Source organism: Stenella coeruleoalba (assembly GCF_951394435.1).
Source record: "Stenella coeruleoalba genome assembly, chromosome: 4".
NCBI classification, from domain to species: Eukaryota; Metazoa; Chordata; class Mammalia; order Artiodactyla; family Delphinidae; genus Stenella; species Stenella coeruleoalba.
In genome coordinates this window covers 65,783,128-65,806,516 of record NC_137149.1, presented here as the reverse complement: position 1 = coordinate 65,806,516, position 23,389 = coordinate 65,783,128, and the positions used below count along the sequence as shown (strand labels likewise).

The 23,389-nt window shown below is 38.2% G+C and overlaps 1 protein-coding gene across 2 annotated transcripts in view; it reads right to left on the bottom strand.

Moving 5' to 3' along the window:
• SLC30A9 (solute carrier family 30 member 9) overlaps positions 1–23,389 on the bottom strand; it is a 75,167-nt gene that overhangs the window by 28,700 nt on the left and 23,078 nt on the right. Inside the window, exons 4-9 of one of the 2 annotated variants that reach the window (XM_079920824.1) lie at positions 21,481–21,580; positions 19,045–19,137; positions 18,593–18,675; positions 11,128–11,186; positions 7,697–7,764; positions 5,299–5,401 (exon numbers count right to left, since the gene is read on the bottom strand). In XM_079920824.1, the coding sequence (XP_079776950.1) occupies positions 5,299–5,401; positions 7,697–7,764; positions 11,128–11,186; positions 18,593–18,675; positions 19,045–19,137; positions 21,481–21,580 (506 nt within the window). Of the gene's footprint in view, positions 1–5,298; positions 5,402–7,696; positions 7,765–11,127; positions 11,187–18,592; positions 18,694–19,044; positions 19,138–21,480; positions 21,581–23,389 lie in introns of both variants that reach the window. The other variant, XM_079920825.1, reaches the window with a different exon arrangement.

Below are 23,389 nucleotides of genomic sequence, written 5' to 3'. Positions count from 1 at the left end.
AGGGCCTCTCACTGTTGCGGCCTCTCCCGTTGCGGAGCACAGACTCCGGACGCGCAGGCTCAGCGGCCATGGCTCACGGGCCCAGCCGCTCCGCGGCATGTGGGATCCTCCCGGACCGGGGCACGAACCCGTGTCCCCTGCGTCAGCAGGCGGAAGCTCAACCACTGCGCCACCAGGGAAGCCCTGGACTGTCTTTTTAATATTGAGTTATACAAGTTCTTTATTTATCCTGGATACCAGTCCTTTGTCAGATTATATGCTTTGTGAATATTTTCTCCCTATGAGCAGCTTGCTTACTTATTGCCTTAAAAGTATTCTTCAGGGACTTCCCTGGTGGCGCAGTGGTTAAGAATCCGTCTGCCAATGCAGGGGACACGGGTTCAAGCCCTGGTCTGAGAAGATCCCACATGCCGCAGAGCAACTAAGCCCATGCGCCACAACTACTAGAGTCTGCACTCTAGAGCCTGCAAGCCACAACTACTGAGCCCATGTGCCACAACTACTGGGCCCATGCATTGCAACTACTGAAGCCCACGCGCTCTAGGGCCTGCGTGCCGCAACAACTGAGCCCACATGCCGCAACTACTGAAGCCTGCGCACCTAGAGCCTGTGCTCCGCAATGAGAAGCCACTGCAATGAGAAGCCTGTGCACCACAATGAAGAGTAGTCCCTGCTCGCTGCAACTAGAGAAAGCCCATGTGCAGCAACAAAGCCCCAATGCAGCCCCAAAAAAAGTGTCCTTTAATAAGTAAGAGTATTTAATTTTGATGAAGTTTAATTTGTAAATTTTTTTATTTTATGGTTTTGTTTCTGTGTTCTGTTTAAGAAATCTCTGCCTACCCAAAGGTTTAGAAGATATTCTCCTAGGTTTCCTTCTAGTATTTTCATAGTTTTAGCTTGTACATCTGGGTCTATGACCCACCTTAAATTTGTACACGGCATGAGTGGGAATCAAGGTCCTTCGTTTTTTTATCCATGTGGATATCCAACCTTTCCCATACCGTTTGTTGAAGAGTTTCTTTTCTTCACTGAATTGCTTTGGTGCCTTTGTCAAAAATCAACTGACTATGTAACTGAGGGTCTGTTGCTGGACCCTCTATTCTGTTCCACTGGTCTGTCAGTCCTTGTGCCAATACCGCACTGTCTTAATTACTGTGCTCTGAAATAAGTTTTAAAGCCCTCCAAATTTCTTTCATTTATTTTTAGATTGCTTTGAATATTCCAGGTTCTTTACATTTCCATATAAATTTTATTTATTTTTATTATTATTTTGGCCACGCCATGCGGCATGCGGGATTTTAGTTCCCCAACCAGGGATCAAACCCATAACCTCTGCAGTGGAAGAGTGGAGTCTTAACCACTGGACTGCCAGGGAAGTCCCTCCATATAAATTTTAGAATTTAATCAGTTTGTCAATTTCTACAAAAGAATCTGCTGGATTATATGAAATCTATAGATTAATTTAGGGAAATTTGACATATTAACGTGGTTATCAAATCCATGATCATGGTATCTCTCTCCACCTCCTTAGGTCTTTTTTTTTTTTTTTTTTTGCGGTATGCGGGCCCCTCACTATTGTGGCCTCTCCTGTTGCGGAGCACAGGCTCTGGACATAAAGACTCAGCGGCCATGGCTCACGGGCCCAGCCGCTCTGCAGCATGTGGGATCTTCCTGGACCGGGGCACGAACCCGTGTCCCCTACATCGGCAGGCGGACTCTGAACCACTGAGCCAGCAGGGAAGCCCCTTAGGTCATCTTTAATTTCCCCTAGTTACATTTTAAGATTCCAGTGTTAAAGTCTTACACATTTTTTGTTAAATTTACTCCTAAGTATTTAACATCATAAATGGAATTTATTAAAAATTTCACTCTCCATTTGTTTCCTGATAGTAAAAATACAATTGATTTTTTTAAAAATAAATTTATTTATTTACTTATTTTTGGCTGTGTTGGGTCTTCGTTGCTGTGCGTGGCTTTCTCTAGTTGCCGCGAGCGGGGACTACTCTTCGTTGTGGTGCACCGGCTTCTCATCGTGGTGGCTTCTCTTGTTGCGGAGCACAGGCTCTAGGCGTGCGGGCCTCAGTAGCTGTGGCTCGCAGGCTCTAGAGCACAGGCTCAGTAGTTGTGGCGCACGGGCTTAGTTGCTCCACAGCATGTGGGATCTTCCTGGACCAGGGCTCGAACTCGTGTCTCCTGCATTGGCAGGCGGATTCTTAACCACTGCGCCACCAGGGAAGCACCTGCAACTGACTTTTGTACATTAACCTTCTATTGATTTTGAATGTTAAACTAACCATGCTTCTTGGAATAATACTCACTTGATTATGATGTATTACCATTTTTGTGTACTGCTAGATTCAATGTGATTATATCTTAAGGATTTTTGCATCTATGTTCATGAGAGATACTGGTTTGTATTTTTTTTTCTTGGAATAACTTTAAGGTTTTGGTATCAGGGTTATGATAGCCTTACTAGAGGAGTTGAAAAGTGTTTCCTTCTACTCTATATTTGAAAGTCTGTGTACTACTGGCATTATTTCTTCATTAAATGTTTGACAGAATTCTCTTGATAATGTCCCACAGGTCTAAGGCTCCCTTCATCTTTTTTAGTCTCTTTTCACTCTAGTTTTAGTATGAATGTTTTCTACTGCCATATATTTGAGTTCACTCATCATTTTTTTCCATGACGTCTAATCTGCTGTTAATTCTATATAATGGATTTTTCACATCAGATATATTTTTCAGCTCTAAAAGTTCCATTTGGTTCTTCTTTGTATCTTCCATTTCTCTTTTCATGATGTTCATATTTTCTTTTCAATACATGAACGTAGTTATAATAGCCACTTATCCTTTTCTGCTAATTCTACCATATGTCAATTGAGTCTTTCTACTGACTAATTTTTCCCCTGGTTGTGAGTCAGACTTTCTGCTTCATGGTCGTCTACTAATTTTTTTATTAGATGCTGACACTGTGAATGTTATACTGTGTGTCTGGATTTTGTCTTCCTTATAATAGCATGTGGGGCTTTATTCTCACAGGTAATTAAGTTACTTGTAAATCAGTGTGATCCCTTAGAGCTTTGTTAGAAAGCTTCTAGAACAGCAGCTGCCAACCTTTTTGGCACCAGGGACCGGTTTCGTGGAAGACAATTTTTCTACGGACCAGTGGCAGACGGTGGGGGGTGGGGTGGAGATGGTTCAGGCGGTGATGCAAGCGATGGGGAGCGGCAGGTGCAGCTTTGCTCGCTCGCTACTCACCTCATGCTGTGTGGACCAGTTCCTAACAGGCCAAGGATAGGTACTGGTATGCGGCCTGGGGGTTGGGGACCCCTGTCCTAGGATAGTCTTTACAACTAAGATAATTTAGCCCTACTACTAAGGTCTGAGCCTTCTACTGGCCTGGGTAATCAGTCAGGACTCTCTATCTCAGAACGTCAGAACTTAATTAATCCAAGCCCGATGTGAACTCTAGGAATTACTCAGCTTAACGCTCCCTGCTGGTTCTTTGCCTGGTCTCATGGAGCTTTACCCTACACATGTGTAATCTAACACTCAACAAAGATTCAACTCAAGGAAAACCCTATGTAGACTTCTGTAGCCTTGTAATTTCTAGCCACTTCAGACTCACTAACCCTAATTTCTACCTTCTCAACTCTATGATGGGTCTCCCACCCTGTTCCACTATCGCAAATGCGCCTCCAAGCAAAACACCAGAGAAATCACAGAGTTCAATCCACCTGTTCCCCTTCCTCAGGGATCATGGTCTTGCATTGCTATTGTCCAATGTTTGAAAATATTGTTTAATATATTTTGTCTAGTTTTTTAGCTGTTTATAGCAAAAGACTGAAGTCCAATCCTCATTAGTCCATCATGGCTAGAAACATAAGTTCTGTACATAATGTTTTACAACTTGATTTTTTTATTCATATCATGGTTATTATTCCAGATCAGTACATAGCTATCTACCACACGCTTTTAAATCCCTAAATAGTATTTCAGAGTACAGACACTTAAAAATTGTATTCAGGGCTTCCCTGGTGGCACAGTGGTTAAGAATCCGCCTGCCAATGCAGGGGACACGGGTACAAGCCCTGGTCCAGGAAGATCCCACATGCCGCGGAGCAACTAAGCCCGTCTGCGACAACTACTGAAGCCTGCGCACCTTGTGCCAAAAGAGAAGCCACTGCAAATGAGAAGCCCATGCACCACAGCGAAGAGCAGCCCCCGCTCTCCACAACTAGAGAAAGCCCATATGCAGCAACAAAGACCCAATGCAGCCAAAAATAAAATAAATTTTTAAAAAATTGTCTTCAATGTTTTAAATAACAACTAATACTAAAATTAATAATATGTACATATCTCCTTGGCCAAATGTACAAATATTTTCACATTTTAATTTTCTTATGTTCACATAAGCTTTCAACAAAATAGGTACTGTGTGTCATCTCTCTCCCACCCTCCTCTCCCCCGACTCAACAGGCAAAATATTATATAATAGTAGTTATTAAATATTTACTGAGTATAAAAATTTAATTCAAGAGAATGACTGTTAGTACTAATAGCAAATGCCTGTATTGTTTCCTTACTTTTACAAAACGTTTTCATCCATTTGACAGTGAGTTACATGAGTTCTCAGGTTTAATTTTATTAAGATTGCTCTCCCTGCTTCTTACCATTTTATTATTATTTTTAACTTTCTCTTAAATATTCTTATTATGCCTGTGTCTTTTATTGTAAGTTCTCCCAAATCTGTTCTTACATAACAGGAGTATAAATAAATAAATAAATACTAAAAAGGTTTTCTCCTTAACAGGCCACATTCTTTAAAATGTGAAATGATATACAAGTAGAAATGTTGTGTTCTTAAAAAAGGCTTAGATTTGTAGTATTCAAAATCAAAATACTAGTCTAAGGTGAAAATCATTATAATTCATCAATCACATGTGACTATTTTATATCTTTATTCAAAACACTTAAATCCACCGGCTCTTACAGTTACAAGAACTCATATTCACAGACCAAATTTCTACCTAATATAAGAATCTCTTCTACAATATAGCCTCTGTGACTGATAATCTTACACTTCATATTTGATTATTAAAAGTTTTTAAAGCGTAACAAACTGCTTTCAAATACTATGTCATATTTCTATGTACGTCATCATTCAAAAGTAAAACAACTTTCATTTTCTTCTACAACCCAACTATAGGAATCATTATGTTTTTAAATATGTCAACTTTTAGACTAAAGCCTCAAAAAATATATTACTTTAATAAGAAAGAAGCTTTTACCCCTCACCTGATTACAAGTATCAGATAAAGAGTGTATAGCTTCTGAGAACATACTTGCTGAACCCGTATAAATCCAGGCAAGAAATTTGAAGAAACAGTTTAATCCATTGCTAGGAGAGAAAGAGAAAATAACTTAGCATAGGTTTAAATAAAAATTCCCATTAAAAGCTTACTTAATTTACACACACACACACACACACACACACTAGATTCTGTTCAAAGTAAATTAGAAAGAATCCCTAGTCTTTAAGATTTACTATGTTTTAGGCAACAGGAGTACAAATTTGAAGAACACAGATTATGGTTTCATTAAATATTTAAATGAAAGAGGCATGATACATGCCAGCAAATTACTTAAGTACGTTTTGAGAAGATGAGAAAAGAGGGTGTTCTACATATGAACAAAATGGAATCAGAAAGGAAATTATGTGTCTTATGTGCACTTGGTATTGTTCAGTAGGCCAGTGTCAAAGGGAAGACGTTGGTGAAGGTCGGTTTATTCAATTAGGCAGATGCCAGAGGTGAAGACAAAACTAGACCAAATAGTCTGTGTCATATGAGAAGGCCATACATGCTAAAATAAACATGGTTAGCTCTGAGGAAGCCAGCTGTACTCAGATTCCAACACTAATAACTAGTATAATTTATCTCAGGCACTATACTATAGTCACTTACCATGTTTTATTATAATTCTATTATGCAAATGCTAACATTGTAGTAGTTACTTCATCCTCATTTTATAAATGAGGAAACTGTACATCCCCTTCCAGCTACCTTTTCTCCTCTCCTCCATTTCAAATAATTTCTTGAAAGAATTATATGCACTCTTGCTGTCTCAGTTTTCCTCACTTTGCACTCAGTCTTCAATCCACTAAACAGTGGCTTCTGCCGCTAACACCTCATAAGATTGTTTTTATCAATATATCAACTGTTTCTTGCTATTAAATTCCTGAAAACATTTTAATATTTTCCTTAATCTCACAGAAGCATTTGCCACTATTTTCTGAAAACACTGTCTTCCTTGATTTCCACAATACTACTGGTTTTCTTCCTACCTTTCTCTTTACTCTTCCTCAGTCTCTTCTGCAGGCTCTTTTTCTTCTACCCGTTTCTTAAATGTTAGCGTTCTTCAAGGTTTTTTCTCAAGAGCTTCTCCTTCCTCATACACTATATACACATTCTCCAGGTGATCTTAACTACTCCTATGGCTTTAATTATCATCTATATACTAATAACTCTTGATTCTATATCTCTAATCCCTCCTGAGCTTTGGAGCCATATATACTAACAATAATAATTATTAAGTACACATTATGTAACAGGTACTATGCTAAGCAGTTTATATACATTACATACATTCCTCCTATGTAAAAAGCTTTCACTGTTAATCCTGTTTCATTAATGAAAAGAATTAATTCTGCTGACCGACTCCCCTTGGGTGCCCTATAAATAGTTCAAACTCAAAAAGGAACTCATTATTTCCTTTACTCCCACCCTGCCCCCTCCTTCCAGCATTCCTTCTCTCAGTGATGGTGCAATATCTATCCAATTGTCCAAATCAGAAACCTGGGCACCATCGCTAACCAGACCACCTAAATACTTTTTGAAACTAACCGTGACTCTCCATCCCTACTACCACTATCTTTTCTGTATTATTACAAATGACTTCTTCTAGTCTAGTGTCCCTCCAATCCTTGAAGATAAGAATTATGTATTTTACCTTTACATTTCCAGACCATATCAAAATTCCTGACACACGTAACATATGTATTTTAGAAATAAAAGAACAAACTAATGAATTAAGGAATTAATGCTCAAACATACAAAATTAGATTATTCAGTAAAATAGATAAAAGGCAAAATAACAGGAATCAAGAAGAAAGAGGAGTACTTCACTGCTATATTTAAAATGAATAACCTACTGTATAGCACAGGGAACTCTGCTCAGTGTTATCTGGCAGCCTGGATGGGAGGGGAGTTTGCGGGGAGAATGGATACATGTATATGTATGGCTGAGTCGCTTTGCTGTGCACCTGAAACTATCACAACATTGTTAACTGCCTATACTCCAATATAAAATAAAAAGTTAAAAAAAAAAAAGAAGAAAGAGGAAAAGAGAAAGAGGCAAAAGCATTAATTATGTTCTATCAAGGTTAAGTGGAAGAAAAATAAAAGCGCAGGTCCTCTTCAGTAGTTATAACCCAGGTTGCTTTAGTTACTCTAAAAATAACCTTGGCCAATTCAACTTTTTAAAAAAGACTTCTATAAATGCCAGTGAAAATGAGAGAAAAATTTTCAGATAGCACCTTTATCTTTATCTAGATACCAAGTAATAAATTTATACATTCAAGGATATATACATTAAAAATATTTCTATTTTAAAAGGCTTATATTTCAGTACTTACATGCAAATGGCAACCATCACCACCTTTCCTGGCCCCTTAAAAAAAACTGATGTTGTTCTAGAGCGTGGCTATAAGACAAAAACAAAAACAAAAAATCTCTTAACATTTCCCAGAGAAGCATTGTGACGCTAGTAAGTGACTCTTGACACACCAGAAAATACCTCCTTTACCAATGCCTCTAAACAACTAGATTTACTTATTTAATTCTTTTTCTCTAGAATTTCCTGTTTAAGATGTGAGAAGACAGAAATTGAAAGTACATGTGGGTCCTTTTGCAGAACCCTAATTGTTTATTTCCTTGTAATTCATTTCCTGCCTACTTCAGGAAAAAATCTGAGTTGGTTACATAAAAACCAGAAGTAAAGTGATAAAAATGTACTGCACTGAAATACTCTAAAATTTTCCCATTTCTTGAGCAACTTCTTAACTCATAGTACAAGGAACAGCCAAAGCCAACAAGTTTGTTGCTCTAATTTAACTCATGACTGTTCTCTAAAGACCAAAGACATCAAGTGTTAACAATGTGTTTAATTTCAAAACACACCAAAACAAAAGGAAATCAAACAAGAACATATTCAGGGAAAATATTTTTCTTCAGTCAAATGTTCTTCTGCTATTCCTTGAATTTATACTTTCTGTGTTTCTCCTCCTGCTCTTTCCTCTCCTTGGAATGCTATCATCGTCCACTGCAACCTGGGCAAGCTTTACTCATCTTCTTGTATATCTGGCCAAGTGTCAGCTTTCTACGTAAAGCCTTCCTTGGTCCCCCACAGAGAATACTCACTCTGCTACACATTTATTATTGTACTTTATTTTTCTATTATAAAGTAATAGAAAAATAAAGTACGTCTTTAAAGTAATAGAAAAATAAAGTACGTCTATTGAAGTACGTCATATATTCTGCCTTATGTAATTTATTCAAGAAATATTTACTGTACAAGTACTATATGCCTGGCACAGTTCTAGATGCTGGGGCACAACAGTAAACAAAACAGAGTCCCTGCCTTCATAGATCTCACTGCCTAGTATAGGAAGACAGAGAATAAGTCTGTCATATCTGATAGTGATAAATGTAATAAAGAAACTAAAACAGAGACTGAGAGAATAGTGTTGGGGGGGTATGATGGAGAGGGTTATTTTAGTTAGAATAGTGAGGGAAAGAAGTTCAACGATGAGAAGGAGGCAACCATGAAAAATCTGGAAGAAAAATGGTTGAGGCAGAGTATACAACACACTCAAAGATTCTGAAACAGAAGTAAGTTTCGTGTGAAGAATGGACAAAAACAAGGCTGGTGACTTCCCTGTTCGCACAGTGGTTAAGAATCCACCTGCCAATTCAGGGGACAAGGATTTGAGTCCTGATCTGGGAAGATCCCACATGCCGCAGAGCAACTAAGCCCATGCGCCACAACTACTGAGCCTGCGCTCTAGAGCCCACAAGCCACAACTACTGAGCTCACGAACCACAGCTACTGAGCGCACGTGCTGCAACTACTGAAGCCCGCACATCGCCCGTGCTCCACAACAAGAGAAGCCACTGCAATGAGAAGCTCGTGCACCAAAACGATGAGTAGCCCCCGAAACTAAAGAAAGCCTGTGCACAGCAACAAGGACCCAACGCAGCCATAAATAAATAAATAAATAAAAATTTTAAAAAAATTAAAAATAGAACTACCATATACCCAGCAATCCCACTCCTGGGCATAAACCCAGAGAGAACCATAATTCAAAAAGATACATGCACCCCCCAATGTTCACTGCAGCACTATTTACAATAGCCAGGACATGGAAGCAACCTAAATGTCTATCAACAGAGGAATGGATAAAAAAGATGTGGTATATATATAGAATGGAATATTACTCAACCATAAAAAGGAATGAAATCGTGCCATTTGCAGAGACGTGGATGGGCCCAGAGACTGTCATACAGGGTGAAGTAAGTCAGAAAGAGAAAAACAAATATTGTATAGTATCGCTTATATGTGGAATCTATGAAAATGATACAGATGAACTTATTTGAAAGCAAAAATAGAGACACAGATGTAGAGAACAAACGTATGGACGCCAAGCAGGGAAGGGGGGGGTGGGATGAATTGGAAGATTGTGATTGACATATATACACTACTATATATAAAATATCAATAGATAACTAGTGAGAACCTACTGTATAGCAAGAGAACTCTACTTAGTGCTCTGTGGTGACCTAAATGGGAAGGAAATCCAAAAAAGAGGGGATATATGTCTACGTATAGCTGATTCACTTTGCTGTACAGCAGAAACTAACACAACACTGTAAAGCAACTATACTCCAATAAAAATTAGTTGAAAAAAAAAAAAAGAAAGTAAGATTTGGGGCTGGTCACCAGAGGAGCCAACCATGTAATTAAAGGGTTATAACTTTCCAACCTCCAGTGCTGAGAAAGAGGCTGGAGATTGAGTTCAGCCTCCAATGGCCAGTGGTTTAATCAGTCATGCTTATGTAATGAAGCCTCTGTAAAACCCTGAAAGGAGGGCGTTTGGTGAATGTGCGGAGATTCAGGGAGAGTGGCTGCCCAGAGAGCATGGAAGTTCTGACCCCCTTCCCACATGCCTTGCCTCCTGCACCTCCTCCATCTGGCTGTTCCTGAACTATATATCCTTTAATAATAAACAGGCAATCTAGTTTTAAAAAAATAAAATAAAGAAGTGGGACAGTAAAGGTAAACTTTCTGTACTGGTCCCAATATTAATTTCCTTCTGATAGGAAGGAAAAGAGTTATTCTGGCACACTTGTCAATAAGGTAGTAAGTCTGCTAATGGAAAGATAAGGTACTTCTATCAGATTAGATTTTTTCAATGAAATATAAAACAAGGTCATCAGCTGAAGAGGGAAAGCGAGTCTGCAGGAAGTTTGGGAAGAGAGGAAAAGGTATGCAGTAAGTATTTCACAGAATGGAAGAGTGAACGTACTATGGAAGTTTAGTAAGACTGACAAATATTGAGTGTCCATAGATTTTGTACACTTATATAATAAAGAAAAAAAATCATCAAAATGGCTGTGCAATTTTCTCCTCTAAGGGCTGAGCTTCTTGGGTACAAGCAGAGGATTAGCACTTTGAATGTTAAACAAGGTTAAGAGTAGAAGGAAAAAGAATAAAGGAAATTAAAGGTGTACACAAGAGCTAAATCTTGCTAAAAATCTAACAGAATAAATCATCTATATCTATATGCTTATGTGTATAACACAGTTATGAATTTAAAGAGAACTTATGTCCCACTTTTTTTAATTTTAAGAAAGACAGAAGCAAAGAGACTGTAATTCAGTAAATTACAATCTACTTAAGAAAACCTTGGTACAGGATCACAGACATGCTAGATTTTCACCATGGACTGATACTGGGATTTTCTGTGCAACACATACACACATAACATTAACAGAAAGATATCCTTACCTTGGTATTTCCCAGAAACTCTCTATATTCTCTCAATACTTTTTGGTTTCTAAATAGCCCTATAAGAAAAGAATTACGCAATACATTTAGGTCATACATATTCTTATCAGTCACATTTTAGATTAACACAATTATTCTAAGACTATGTTAAATCATCTTCTACTAGCTACCAACAAAAATGTTATCAGAAGAAATCTGAATTTGCAACTTGATTAAAAAACAGGCAAAGGATTTGAATACTTTTCTCCAAAGATGATATACAGATGGCCAACAGGTGCATGAAAAGATGCTCGTATCACTAATCATCAGAGAAATGCAAATCAAAACCACAACGAGGTATCACTTCACACCCATCAGAATGGCTACTATCAAAAAAAAACAAAAACAAAAAAAAACCAACAGAAAATAACAAGTATAGGGAGTTCCCTGGTGGTCCAGTGATTAAGACTCCACACTCCCAATGTAGGGAGCACAGGTTTGATCACTGGTCAGGGAACTAAGATCCCGCACGTCACAGAGCACAGTCAAAAAAATAATAATAATAGTAACAAGTATAGGCAAGGATGTAGAGAAATTGGAAATCTTGAGTATGTTGGTAGGGTTATAAAATATTGCAACTGCCATGGAAAACATGGAGGTTCCTCAAAACAATTAAAAACTACTATATGGGGTTTCCCTGGTGGCGCAGTGGTTGAGAATCTGCCTGCTAATGCAGGGGACACGGGTTCGATCCCTGGTCTGGGAGGATCCCACATGCCGTGGAGCAACTAGGCCTGTGAGCCACAACTACTGAGCCTGCGCTTCTGGAGCCTGTGCTCTGAAACAAGAGAGGCCGCGATAGTGAGAGGCCCGTGCATCGCGATAAAGAGCGGCCCCCGCTTGCCACAACAAGAGATAGCACTCGCACAGAAACGAAGACCGGACACAGCAAAAATAAATAAATTAATTAATAAAACTCTTACCCCCAACATCTTCTTGGAAAAAAAAAAACTACCATATGATCTAGCAATCCCACTTCTGGGTATATACGCAAAAAAAATGAAAGCACAGTCTCAAAGAGGTATTTTCACACCCAAATTCACAGCAGCACACAGCAGCACCATTCACAATGGGCAAGAAGTGAAAGCAACCAAAACATCCATGGACGAATAAATGGATAAACAAAATGTGGTATATGCATATAATGGAATATTATTTAGACTTTATGAGGAAGTAAATCCTGTCACATGGATGAACCTTGAGGACATTATGCTAAGTGAAATAACTTAGTCAAAAAGACAAATACTGTATGATTCCATTTATGTGAGGTATCTACAGTAGTCAAATTCATAGAAGCAGAAAAAAGAATAGTAGTTACTAGGGGCTCGAGGGAGAGGGAGAAGGGAATTGTTTAACATGTATAGTTTCAGTTTTGCAAGATGAAAAAGGTTCCAGAAGAACATTTTCTGGAAATGTTTCATAACAATGTGAATATACTTAGCACTTCTGAACTGTACACATAAAAACAGTTAAAATGATAAATTTTATGTTGTATTTTTGCAATGAGATAAAGGCAGTTTGCTAAGAGTCTCTTCTCAGTATTAACTAAAAAATACAAGAACCAACTCTTCATTGTTAGCTCAAAGTTTAAAAATACAGGAAAAAATATTTTTCTATTACCGTGCTTTCTCAAATTCTGTACTTTAAATATCTCCTTTAATATATGTACAAGGCTATTCATGGTATCATTATTTTACTAGCAAAAAACTGGAAATGACAGAAGGAGGAAATAACTGAATAAACTATGCTGTACCCCCCAAAATGGAGTATTATAAAAGAAATGAAGAAATGTCTCTATTTCCTGCTATGGAATATTCTCCAGGACATATTATCAAGTAAAAAAAAAAAAAAAGCAAGCACAGAAAGTATGCATAGTATGCCTTATTTATGAAAAGGGGAGTCTAAATTACCAGTATTTATGCTATTTTATTGCTTTTTTTTTTTTGCGGAACGTTGGCCTCTCACTGTCGTGGCCTCTCCCGTTGTGGGGCACAGGCTCCAGACGCGCAGGCTCAGCGGCCATGGCCCATGGGCCCAGCCGCTCCGCAGCATGTGGGATCCTCCCGGACCGGGGCACGAACCCGCGTCCCCTGCATCGGCAGGCGGACTCTCAACCACTGCGCCACCAGGGAAGCCCTGCAATTTTTAAACGGAAAAAATAACCCCCAAACTAAATTTTTTTAAATTAATTTATTTTATTTTATTTATTTTTGGTTGTGTTGGGTCTTTGTTGATGTGCATGGGCTTTCTAGTTGCAGCAAGCGGGGGCTACTCTTTGTTGTGGTGTGCGGGCTTCTCACTGCGGTGGCTTCTCTTGTTATGGAGCACACGCTATAGACGCGCGGGCTTCAGTAGCTGTGGCTCGCGGGCTCTAGAGCGCAGGATCAGTAGCTGTGGTGCATGGGCTTAGCTGCTCTGCGGCATGTGGGATCTTCCCAGACCGGGACTTGAATCCATGTCCCCTGCATTGGCAGGTGGATGCTTAACCACTGCACCACCAGGAAAGACCCCAAACTAATTTTTTAAACAGTTACCCATGTTAGAGAGAGAGAGTAGGGTAGAGAAGACAGGGATGGGAGCTAAACTTCTCTGAAGTGTTTTGTCTGGTAAAGGTCGCTTTGGAATTGTGTAAACATTTTACAAAATGATAAAATAAAAATAATTTCTCAAAATGTAAAGCAAAATGAAACAAATGAAGCTAATTTTACATCTGTTAGATGGTTTATCCATACAATGAGAAATTAAAAGTGACTTTAAAGGATAGACATTTGACTATATATCTCCCTCGTGGGATATATAATGATGACAAAAAAAAAAAAACAGAAATCTTAAAACACCTTGATAGCAATATCGATCCTGTTAGTTTGAAACTACACTGTATTCTCTCTATATGTGTGTATACCCACATAAGAACAAACCAAAAATGTAATTAATTATGTTAATGAATTAAGAAATAAGATTTTCAGTGTAAGAGATACAAAAAGAAAAGAAACAATGTTTATCAGAATAACCTATGTGTCTTTTCTTAAGAAACAAAAAGTACTTCCTAGCTCTGTCCACTGAAAAGACCTTAAAAATACATCAACCTGTTAAGAATGAGTATCCCTAATGCCCATAGGTCTCTCAATTTTATTTCCTATTAAAAGGAAAGGGTCTCCTATTAGAAATGGCTGATTCCCAATCTGGGGCAGGAAATATACTAAATAAACCTGAAATATCTTATTGTACTTAAAAGCAAGGATGCTACAACAGTACCTGGATTATGACAAAAGGACTTCGGAGCCAATGTGAGATGTTTCCACTGGCCAAAGTGAAGTTGAGCACTACGACTTTGCCTACTTTGTTCTTTCCTTCCCTGCAAGTCTTCTTCATGCTCTTCCGATCTCCTGATCTCCTTCCTACCCACTGCTGTCCCTCTTGACACTGAACACCCACACACTTAAAACACTCTCCCAACCCCTTTTCTTCCTGTGCTACTGACCACAACTGTCTCATAATTTCCACCTAGAAATTTCACCAACTCATGAGAAGGAAATATTGTCACCTTTAAGCCTTGGTCCTATGCAGAACTTAGAAATATAGTTAAAGAAGTCAGAATCCTCCTAAATAAAGCCTGACCAAAAAAAAAGTCTAATTTTTGCAAATACTAGCACGTCTATCTCTACTTTAATCCTGCCACATTACCGTTCAGTTCCACAGAGTAACAGAACTGTAACTGTAGTACAAGTATCTAATTCCCCAATGGATTACTCCCTACTCGAAGATTTCATCATATCCTATATTAGCACCTGTATTGCCTATAAAGAAACCCAATGGAAGCCATTAACTGAATAGTGATACCACAATTCTGGGGCTCCCTGACACCCACATGTATTTCTTTCATCAAAAGTAAACATTTCAGGCTTCCCTGGTGGCGCAGTGGTTAAGAGTTCGCCTGCCAATGCAGGAGATGCGGGTTCGTGCCCCGGTCCGGGAAGATCCCACATGCCGTGGAGCGGCTGGGCCCGTGAGCCATGGCCGCTGAGCCTGCGCGTCCGGAGCCTGTGCTCCGCAACGGGAGAGGCTACAACAGTGAGAGGCCCACGTACCGCAAAGAAAAAAAAAAAAGTAAACATTTCATGGAATTCCCTAGTGGTCCAGTAGTTAGGACTCTGCACTTCCACTACAGAGGGCACAGGTTCAATCCCTGGTCAGGGAACTAAGATTCCACAAGCCGTGCAGTGCAGCCAAAAAAAAGAAAAAGTAAACATTTCAGCTACAGGAGAGAGTGCAGAGAAAAGGGAACCCTCTTGCACTGTTGGTGGAATGTAAATTGATACAACCGCTATGGAGAACAGTATGGAGGTTCCTTAAAAAAACTAAAAATAGGGCTTCCCTGGTGGCACAGTGGTTGAGAGTCCGCCTGCCGATGCGCACTGGTTAAGAATCCACCTGCCAATGCAGGGGACATGGGTTCGAACCCTGGTCCAGGAAGATCCCACATGCCATGGAGCAACTAAGCCTGTGTGCCACAACTACTGAGCCTGTGCTCTAGAGCCCACGAGCCACAACTACTGAGCCCATGTGCCTACAGCCCGTGCTTGGCAACAAGAGAAGCCACTGCAATGAGAAGCCCATGCACCACAACCAAGACCCAAAGGAGCCAAAAACAAATAAATAAAATAAATAAATTTATTAAAAAAAAAAAAAAGAAACATGCACCCCAATGTTCATTGTGGCACTATTTACAATAGCCAGGTCATGGAAACAACCTAAATGCCCATTGATAGACGAATGGATAAAGAAGATATGGTACATATATACAATGGAATATTACTCAGCCATAAAAAGGAATGAAACCGGGTCATTTGTAGAGATGTGAATGGACCTAGAGACTGTCATACAGAGTGAAGTAAGTCGGAAAGAGAAAAACAAATATTGTATATGAATGCATATATGTAGAATCTAGAAAAATGGTACAGATGAACCTGTTTGCAAGGCAGAAATAGAGACACACATAGAGAACAAATGTATGGACACCAAGGGGGAAAAGGAGGGATGAGATGAATTGGGAGATTGGGATTGACATATATACACTAATATGTATAAAATAACTAATGAGAACCTGCTGTATAGCACAGGGAACTCTACTTCACTTTGCTGTACAGTAGAAACTAACACAACATTGTAAAACAACTATACCCCAATTAAAAAAAAAAAATACATTTCAGCTACAGACTCAACACATCCCTATCAAAACCCCAAGGACATTTTTCACAGAAATAGAACCGAAAAATTCTAAAAGTTTTATGAAACCACAAAAGACCCCAAATAGCCAAAGCAATACTGAGAGAAAAGACTAAAGCTGGAGGTATCACATGCCCTGATTTCAAACTAAATTACAAAGCCATAGTGATCAAAACAGCATGGTATTGGCAGAAAACGAGACATACTTCAGTGGAACAGAATTTAGAGCCCAGAAAGAAACCCACACATATATGGACAATTAATTTATGACAAAGGAGCAAACATCATACAATGGAAGAAGGACAGTCTCTTCAACTCATTAGTTGGGAAAATTGGGACAATGGGACAGTTACATGCAAAAAGATGAAACTAGGCCATTATCTCACACCTTAAACAAAAATCAACACAAAACGGATTAAAGACCTCAATGTAAGGCCTGAAACCATAAAACTCCTAGAAGAAAACATAAGCAGCAGTACACTCTGACATCGGTCTTCACTCTATCTTTCTAGCTATACCTCCTCAGGTAAGGGAAACAAAAGCAAAAATAAACCAACAGGACTACATCAAACTAAAAAGCTCCTATGCAGCAAAAAAAACCATCAACAAAATGAAAAGACAACGAACTTAATGAATGGGAAAAGAAATGAAATATCTGATAAGGGGTTAATATCCAAAAAATACAGACAACCCAATTAAACAACAACAACAAAAAGAACCCAATTAAAAAATGCAGGGGAGGGCTTCCCTGGTGGCGCAGTGGTTGAGAGTCCGCCTGCCGATGCAGGGGACACGGGTTCGTGCCCCAGTCCGGGAAGATCCCACATGCCACGGAGCGGCTGGGCCTGTGAGCCATGGCCGCTGAGCCTGCGCGTCCGGAGCCTGTGCTCCGCAACGGGAGAGGCCACAGCAGTGAGAGGCCTACATACCGCCAAAAAAAAAAAAAAAGCAGGGGAGCTGAATAGGCATTTTTTCCAAAGACATTTTTTCATACAGATGGCCAACAGAATATGAAAAGATGTTCAACATCACTAATTATTAGGGAAATGTAAATCAAAACACAATGAGACATCACCTCACACCTGTTCGAATGGCTAGTATCAAAAAGGTAAGAAAAAACAAGTGTTGGTGAGGATGTGGAGAAAAGGAAAACCATATGCACTGTTGATGGGAATGCAAATTAGTGCAGCTTACTAAGGAAAACAGTACGGAGATTCCTCAAAAAATTAAGAATAAAATTACCATATGATCCAGCTATCCCATTTTTGGGTATTTAATCCAAAGAATATGAAAACACTAATTAGAAAAGATATACGCACCTCTATGTTCATTGTAGCATTTATTTTCAATACCCAAGATATGGAAACAACCTAAGCCCCCAACAACAGATGAATGGATAAAGATGTGGTATTTTTACTCAATGGAATACTACTCAGTCATAAAAAAGGCGAACTCTTACCATCTGCTAAGTGAGACAAGTCAGATGGAGAGATGTAAATACCATATGATTTCACTCATATGTGGAATATAAAAAACAAACAAACAAATGAAATAAATGAACAATCCAAAGCAAACCAAAAATGTAGATACAGAAAACAGTAGTGGTTACTTGAGGGTGAAATGGGTAAAACGGATCAACTGTACAGTAACAGATGAAAACTAAATTTTTGGTGGTGATCACACTGTAGGGTAAACAGAAGTAGAAATATAATGTTGTACACATGAAATATATGTTATAAACCAATGTTACCTCACTGAAAAACAAATTTTAAAAAAAGAAACTAAACATTTCATTCCTGTGGATTTAAGTGCAGCTCTCCTTAGCATATCTGTGAATATAAAGATGCGCAACAGCTGTTTGCTTCTTCTGAGAGGCCAAAACCCCTTAGAAACTAGGATTTACCTTTAAACAGGTACAATCTTCAAATCAGACCCTAAGTTTTAATATTCATATATCTTATAGAAACCACGAACTACCTTTGCTTGCTCTCATGATCTTTAAAAAGCTATAGAGGAGAAAACAAATAATACTGTTTTTATAAAATAATTGAATCCCAAAATGAAAACTGGTATTTGCTAGAAGCAACAAAGCCAAAGCCAAGAGGTGGGCAACCACTAGGGAGGGCATAGTTATTATAGGCACAAGTCTTACTTACAAGTTGCTTTTCAGTTAACTCAGCTGTAAATTTAATATACTTACTTTCTCTATATTCTATTTCTGCTTCCTTACGAAGTTTTTTCTCTCTGGCAAGAGCTTCAGGGCTTCCCCAAACTTCCAAAGATCTATGTACACACGACCACCAACAATGACAATTTTAATGACTTTATTATAATCATATTTAAATCTAGATAACTAAAACTATATGAGAATTTAACAACAAAGCATAAGGTCCTTTAGGAAAAATATAAAGCACTTAAATTTTTCTAAATTAAATCTAAACAGTATGAGTGAATTCAACAGCAAGTTTTCTCATAAATTATGACTTTTTTTGCTAACTAGTACATACTAGTAACTCTCAGATAAATTTAGAAATGTAAAAATATTCTGCTTTTAAAACATGTCATTTTAAAAATTCTAAGTCTGTCTAAAATACATTTTTATTAATCCCAAATTCAGCTTGTATTTTTATTCTAAAAGAACTATATTCTTACTTTGCCTCCACATCTGATCTCAAGTATACAGTAAAGGACTCGGTATCTTCATGAGGACTTCGTCGTCTGATTTTTCGAAGTTGTTCTAGATCACTGAAGAAAGAAATATGTTGAATTTATTCAGACAAGGTTCATATGGTTCATGTACTTAAAAGGATTAAGGGCAGATAAAAGCCACTACACTGATCCTCATTTTAATAGCTAAATCTGTATAGCCTATAAAAAGCAGTTTAAAGATGACATTTTGTACACAAAAGTGACTTAGAGACAGCTGAAACGCTAAGAATTATTCTTGATGCTCAATATAGATACCATAACATAATATGTAGAGAGTCAATTCCTTTATTAGTGCTTGCATTTTATCTGCTAGGGACACACCATTGCAATGTCTGATGTATGAAGAAAGAAAGTGAAAAGTGGAAAGAACATGGATTAGAGTATTATCCCTCTATTTAAGAATTTAAATTTAAAATTTACAGTCATTTGTTTATATCCAGATTAATACTAAGTGGTAATATCATTCATAGATACCAAGTTATAAAGAATATGTGTCAATTTCATGCTATTTAATTATTTTCCTTTCTCTTAAATTCTGAAAGGTTAATACATTCATCAAGTCACTGCTAAATAGTGATACTAAATTTGATCATTGGTCTTCCTAAGGAAAGTTTGTAATAGCAACGAAAAGACCTATAAATAAAAATTTGGGGCGTATCCTGGTGGCCTAATAGTTAGGATTCCAGGCTCTCACTGCCGTGGCCTGGGTTCAATCCCTGGTCAGGGATAAGATCCTGCAAGCTGTGTGGCGCAGTCAAAAAATAAATAAATAAAAAGTAAAAAATAGGGCTTCCCTGGTGGCGCAGTGGTTGAGAGTCCGCCTGCCGATGCAGGGGACGTGGGTTCGTGCCCTGGTCCGGGAAGATCCCACATGCCGCGGAGCGGCTGGGCCCGTGGGCCATGGCCGCTGAGCCTGCGTGTCCAGAGCCTGTGCTCCGCAATGGGAGAGGCCGCAACGGTGAGAGGCCCGCGTACCGCAAAAAAAAAAAAAAAAAAAAAAAAAAAAGTAAAAATAAAATAAAGTAAGTTTAACAATCAACTATCACACATCAAAAAAAAGTCTGGGGCTTCCCTGGTGGCGCAGTGGTTGAGAGTCCGCCTGCCGATGCAGGGGACACGGGTTCGTGCCCCGGTCCAGGAAGATCCCACATGCTGCGGAGCGGCTGGGCCCGTGAGCCATGGCCGCTGAGCCTGCGCGTCCGGAGCCTGTGCTCCGCAATGGGAGAGGCCATAAGAGGCCCACGTACCGCAAAAAACAAAAAGAAAAAAAAAAGTCTGTACCAAGTAACGAAAGATATATATTCTGGTTCCCTCTCTGTCACTGACTCACTAAGTAAGCTACATCATCACTCTTTATTATGTTCCCTGGCCTATGATGTGGAGATAGCAATACTTAACCTACTTAACTCACAAAATTGTTGTATGTGAAACAGAATATAGTTTTATATCATTATTATAATTGGTTGTTGTTTCAATAGTTATGGAAGTTATAAAACTGATTACAGGAATCCTTATTTCTTGATATTATACCATAGATCATATGACCATGGGCTGGGGGTGGGGTGGGGTGAGGGAGGCTAGATCATCTGATGTCAAAATTACCAAGATATCTTGCACATAAATATGGTTTTTCTAGGTAAACACACAAAAGAGGGGGAAAAGTTTAAATTTGTGGAAAATACCTCACTAAATCTCTTTAATTACAAGAAAATTAATAACAAGATACCAGAGAGAAGGAAAATAATTTATACTCAACGTGAATCACAGCTGGAGTGTGAACATAAACATAATAAAACTGCTTTACCAAAAAAACCAAAATTTTAAAGTTATACAAATATGCAAATAAACTTATCGATAATTTTACTACATATTAACATAACAATAAACTCCTAAGGTTCTTGTGTGACACAAAGATATTGAAGAACCTACCTTTTTGAGTTAAAGGAACCAAGAAACACTGGAACTGCTCGTGCTGGAGCAGCCTTCAGTTTAGTAAGCTAAAAATTGTAACTTTTTTTTTTTTTCATGGTACGCGGTCCTCTCACTGTTGTGGCCTCTCCCATTGCGGAGCACAGGCTCCGGACGCACAGGCCCAGCGGCCATGGCTCACGGGCCCAGCCGCTCCGCAGCACGTGGGATCTTCCCAGACCGGGGCACGAACCCGCGTCCCCTGCATCGGCAGGCGGACTCTCAACCACTGCGCCACCAGGGAAGCCCCAAAATTGTAACATTTTTTTAACTGAATAAAAATACTTCTTCAATTTAGGAAGGAGCCATGGTAAAGTTTCCACATGGATGTTAGCGGGTTAACAAATTCTAGGAAATAACTGGTTATTTAGATTTAGATAGAACTACCCCATTTTTAAAAAATTACTGTACCTGGATTTGAGGCAGAACTCATTCATTGCTCTGACTCCAGTGATGAAATTATTCTGAGTGTACTTTGGTCCATATTCCCTCTTTTTAAGGACTGCTTTGACTAAAACCAAAAATATAGGAAAACATACTAAATATGTACGTTGGAAGTCACATTTGAAGATGAACATATGCTGAGTTTTAAGTGGATTCACTAATAAATTCCATAGAAAACTGTTTTTCGTGATGCACTGAATGGCGTCAGAAAAAAAGAAGTTTACTCCAAGTACAGAACAGGACAGAATTACACTTGTACCCACCCAGCTTTATCTCCATAGTTCATCAGTAACTGATGACAAAATGTCAACCCTTTGTCTAAAGGATACCTTATATAGGTATTACTGGTCTGTTTAAATCGTACCAGTACAATTTAAATTGCTTAGGGTCTAAATGAAAATGAACTGAAGTTTCAATAAAAAATTAGACATTGGTTCGGTGTTTTACAAACACTGGTGAAACCAGCATTTTATAAAAAATGAAAATAGAAAGTAATCAAAGAGTACTGCACATAATGAAGAACAAGCACTTTTTGTGAAAACTTGTTTCAGTTACATATAGTAATCTATATATATACTAGATCATTAGTATTTCTGAAGTGGGTTGCAGTCAAAAAAGTCTGAAAGTCATTGGGCAATTTCACATAATGTAACGAAGATGAAGTAACTATAAGGAACATTTTTATCAGTTAAAGATTATAGGAAGTTAATTATAGACTATAGGTAAAATACTGCCTTCTAAATTTTTCCTGTTATCAAGTATCAACCTGTTCATAAAAAGGCCAGAGACATCAATAATAAAATAAAATACCAATTTGGCATCAATTATAGTCTATGAATTAAAGATTACAGTCAACATTGGTCTGTTCATTTTTATAGTGAGACTTTTGGTCACAAAACACAAATAACATAAGCAAACCTCTGAAAATTGTTACCTAGCCACTTCATATTCTATTCTAATGTCTAGTAACTATTGAGTTTTCTATTGTACTTACAAGTTGAAAGAATAAATTAAGACTAAAATTATCCATCACTACAGTAGGTAAAAAGAATCTTAAAATAACACACGAACTATTAAAATCAAAGGCACAAATAATAGTTAACAAGAACATTTCAAAAATAAAGTTCAATATAAAAACCAAAACCTTATTTGAAAAAAAGTATATAAAGAAGTTCAGGTTTCTTTTTGCATGAGTTTCTCTAAACTACCTTACTCTAAAAATCCTAAAATTCTAAGTCCAAATACACTTCTCAGGATCAGAGAGGAGAATTACATTGCTCTTCAAAAAGATTAGGTTTTTTTTTTACATTACTTTTTAATAATTTCTTCAAAGTAGCTAGAAATCCCTATTGGCCTGTCCTAGCCCAGATTACTGATGATAAGACAACATTAAGTAGTCTTAATTGTGACTGTACACTATCATCTCCAAAGTTATCCTAGAAAAGAAGTCCCATTTTTAGCACAATCTTATAGGGAGGAAACTAAGGCTCAGAGAAATAAAGTAAACTGCCCAAAGTCATACAGCTAGTATGTCCTGAAGTTACAAATTGAATCCACTTTTATCTGACACCAAAGCCATGGTGCTCCTAATCACAGAATTAGTACCTCCATGAAACATGCTACTTTGGAGATGGAAGCCATAGCGCGTTATAAAGAAGAGAGCTGCAAACAAGAATTCCTTCATCACTCAATCACTCCCAGAAAAGGAAATCAGACAAGAATGTCCAAACTCTACCTGGATTTGAACAAGCTGTAGGTGTTGGCCTCTTTTTCTTTATTAATCACATTACTTTTCTAAAAATGATAAAGCAATTGATGATTTTTATTTGCCATTACTCCTTTCTTTGGGCTTTTGAAAAAAGAACTTGCATAAAAT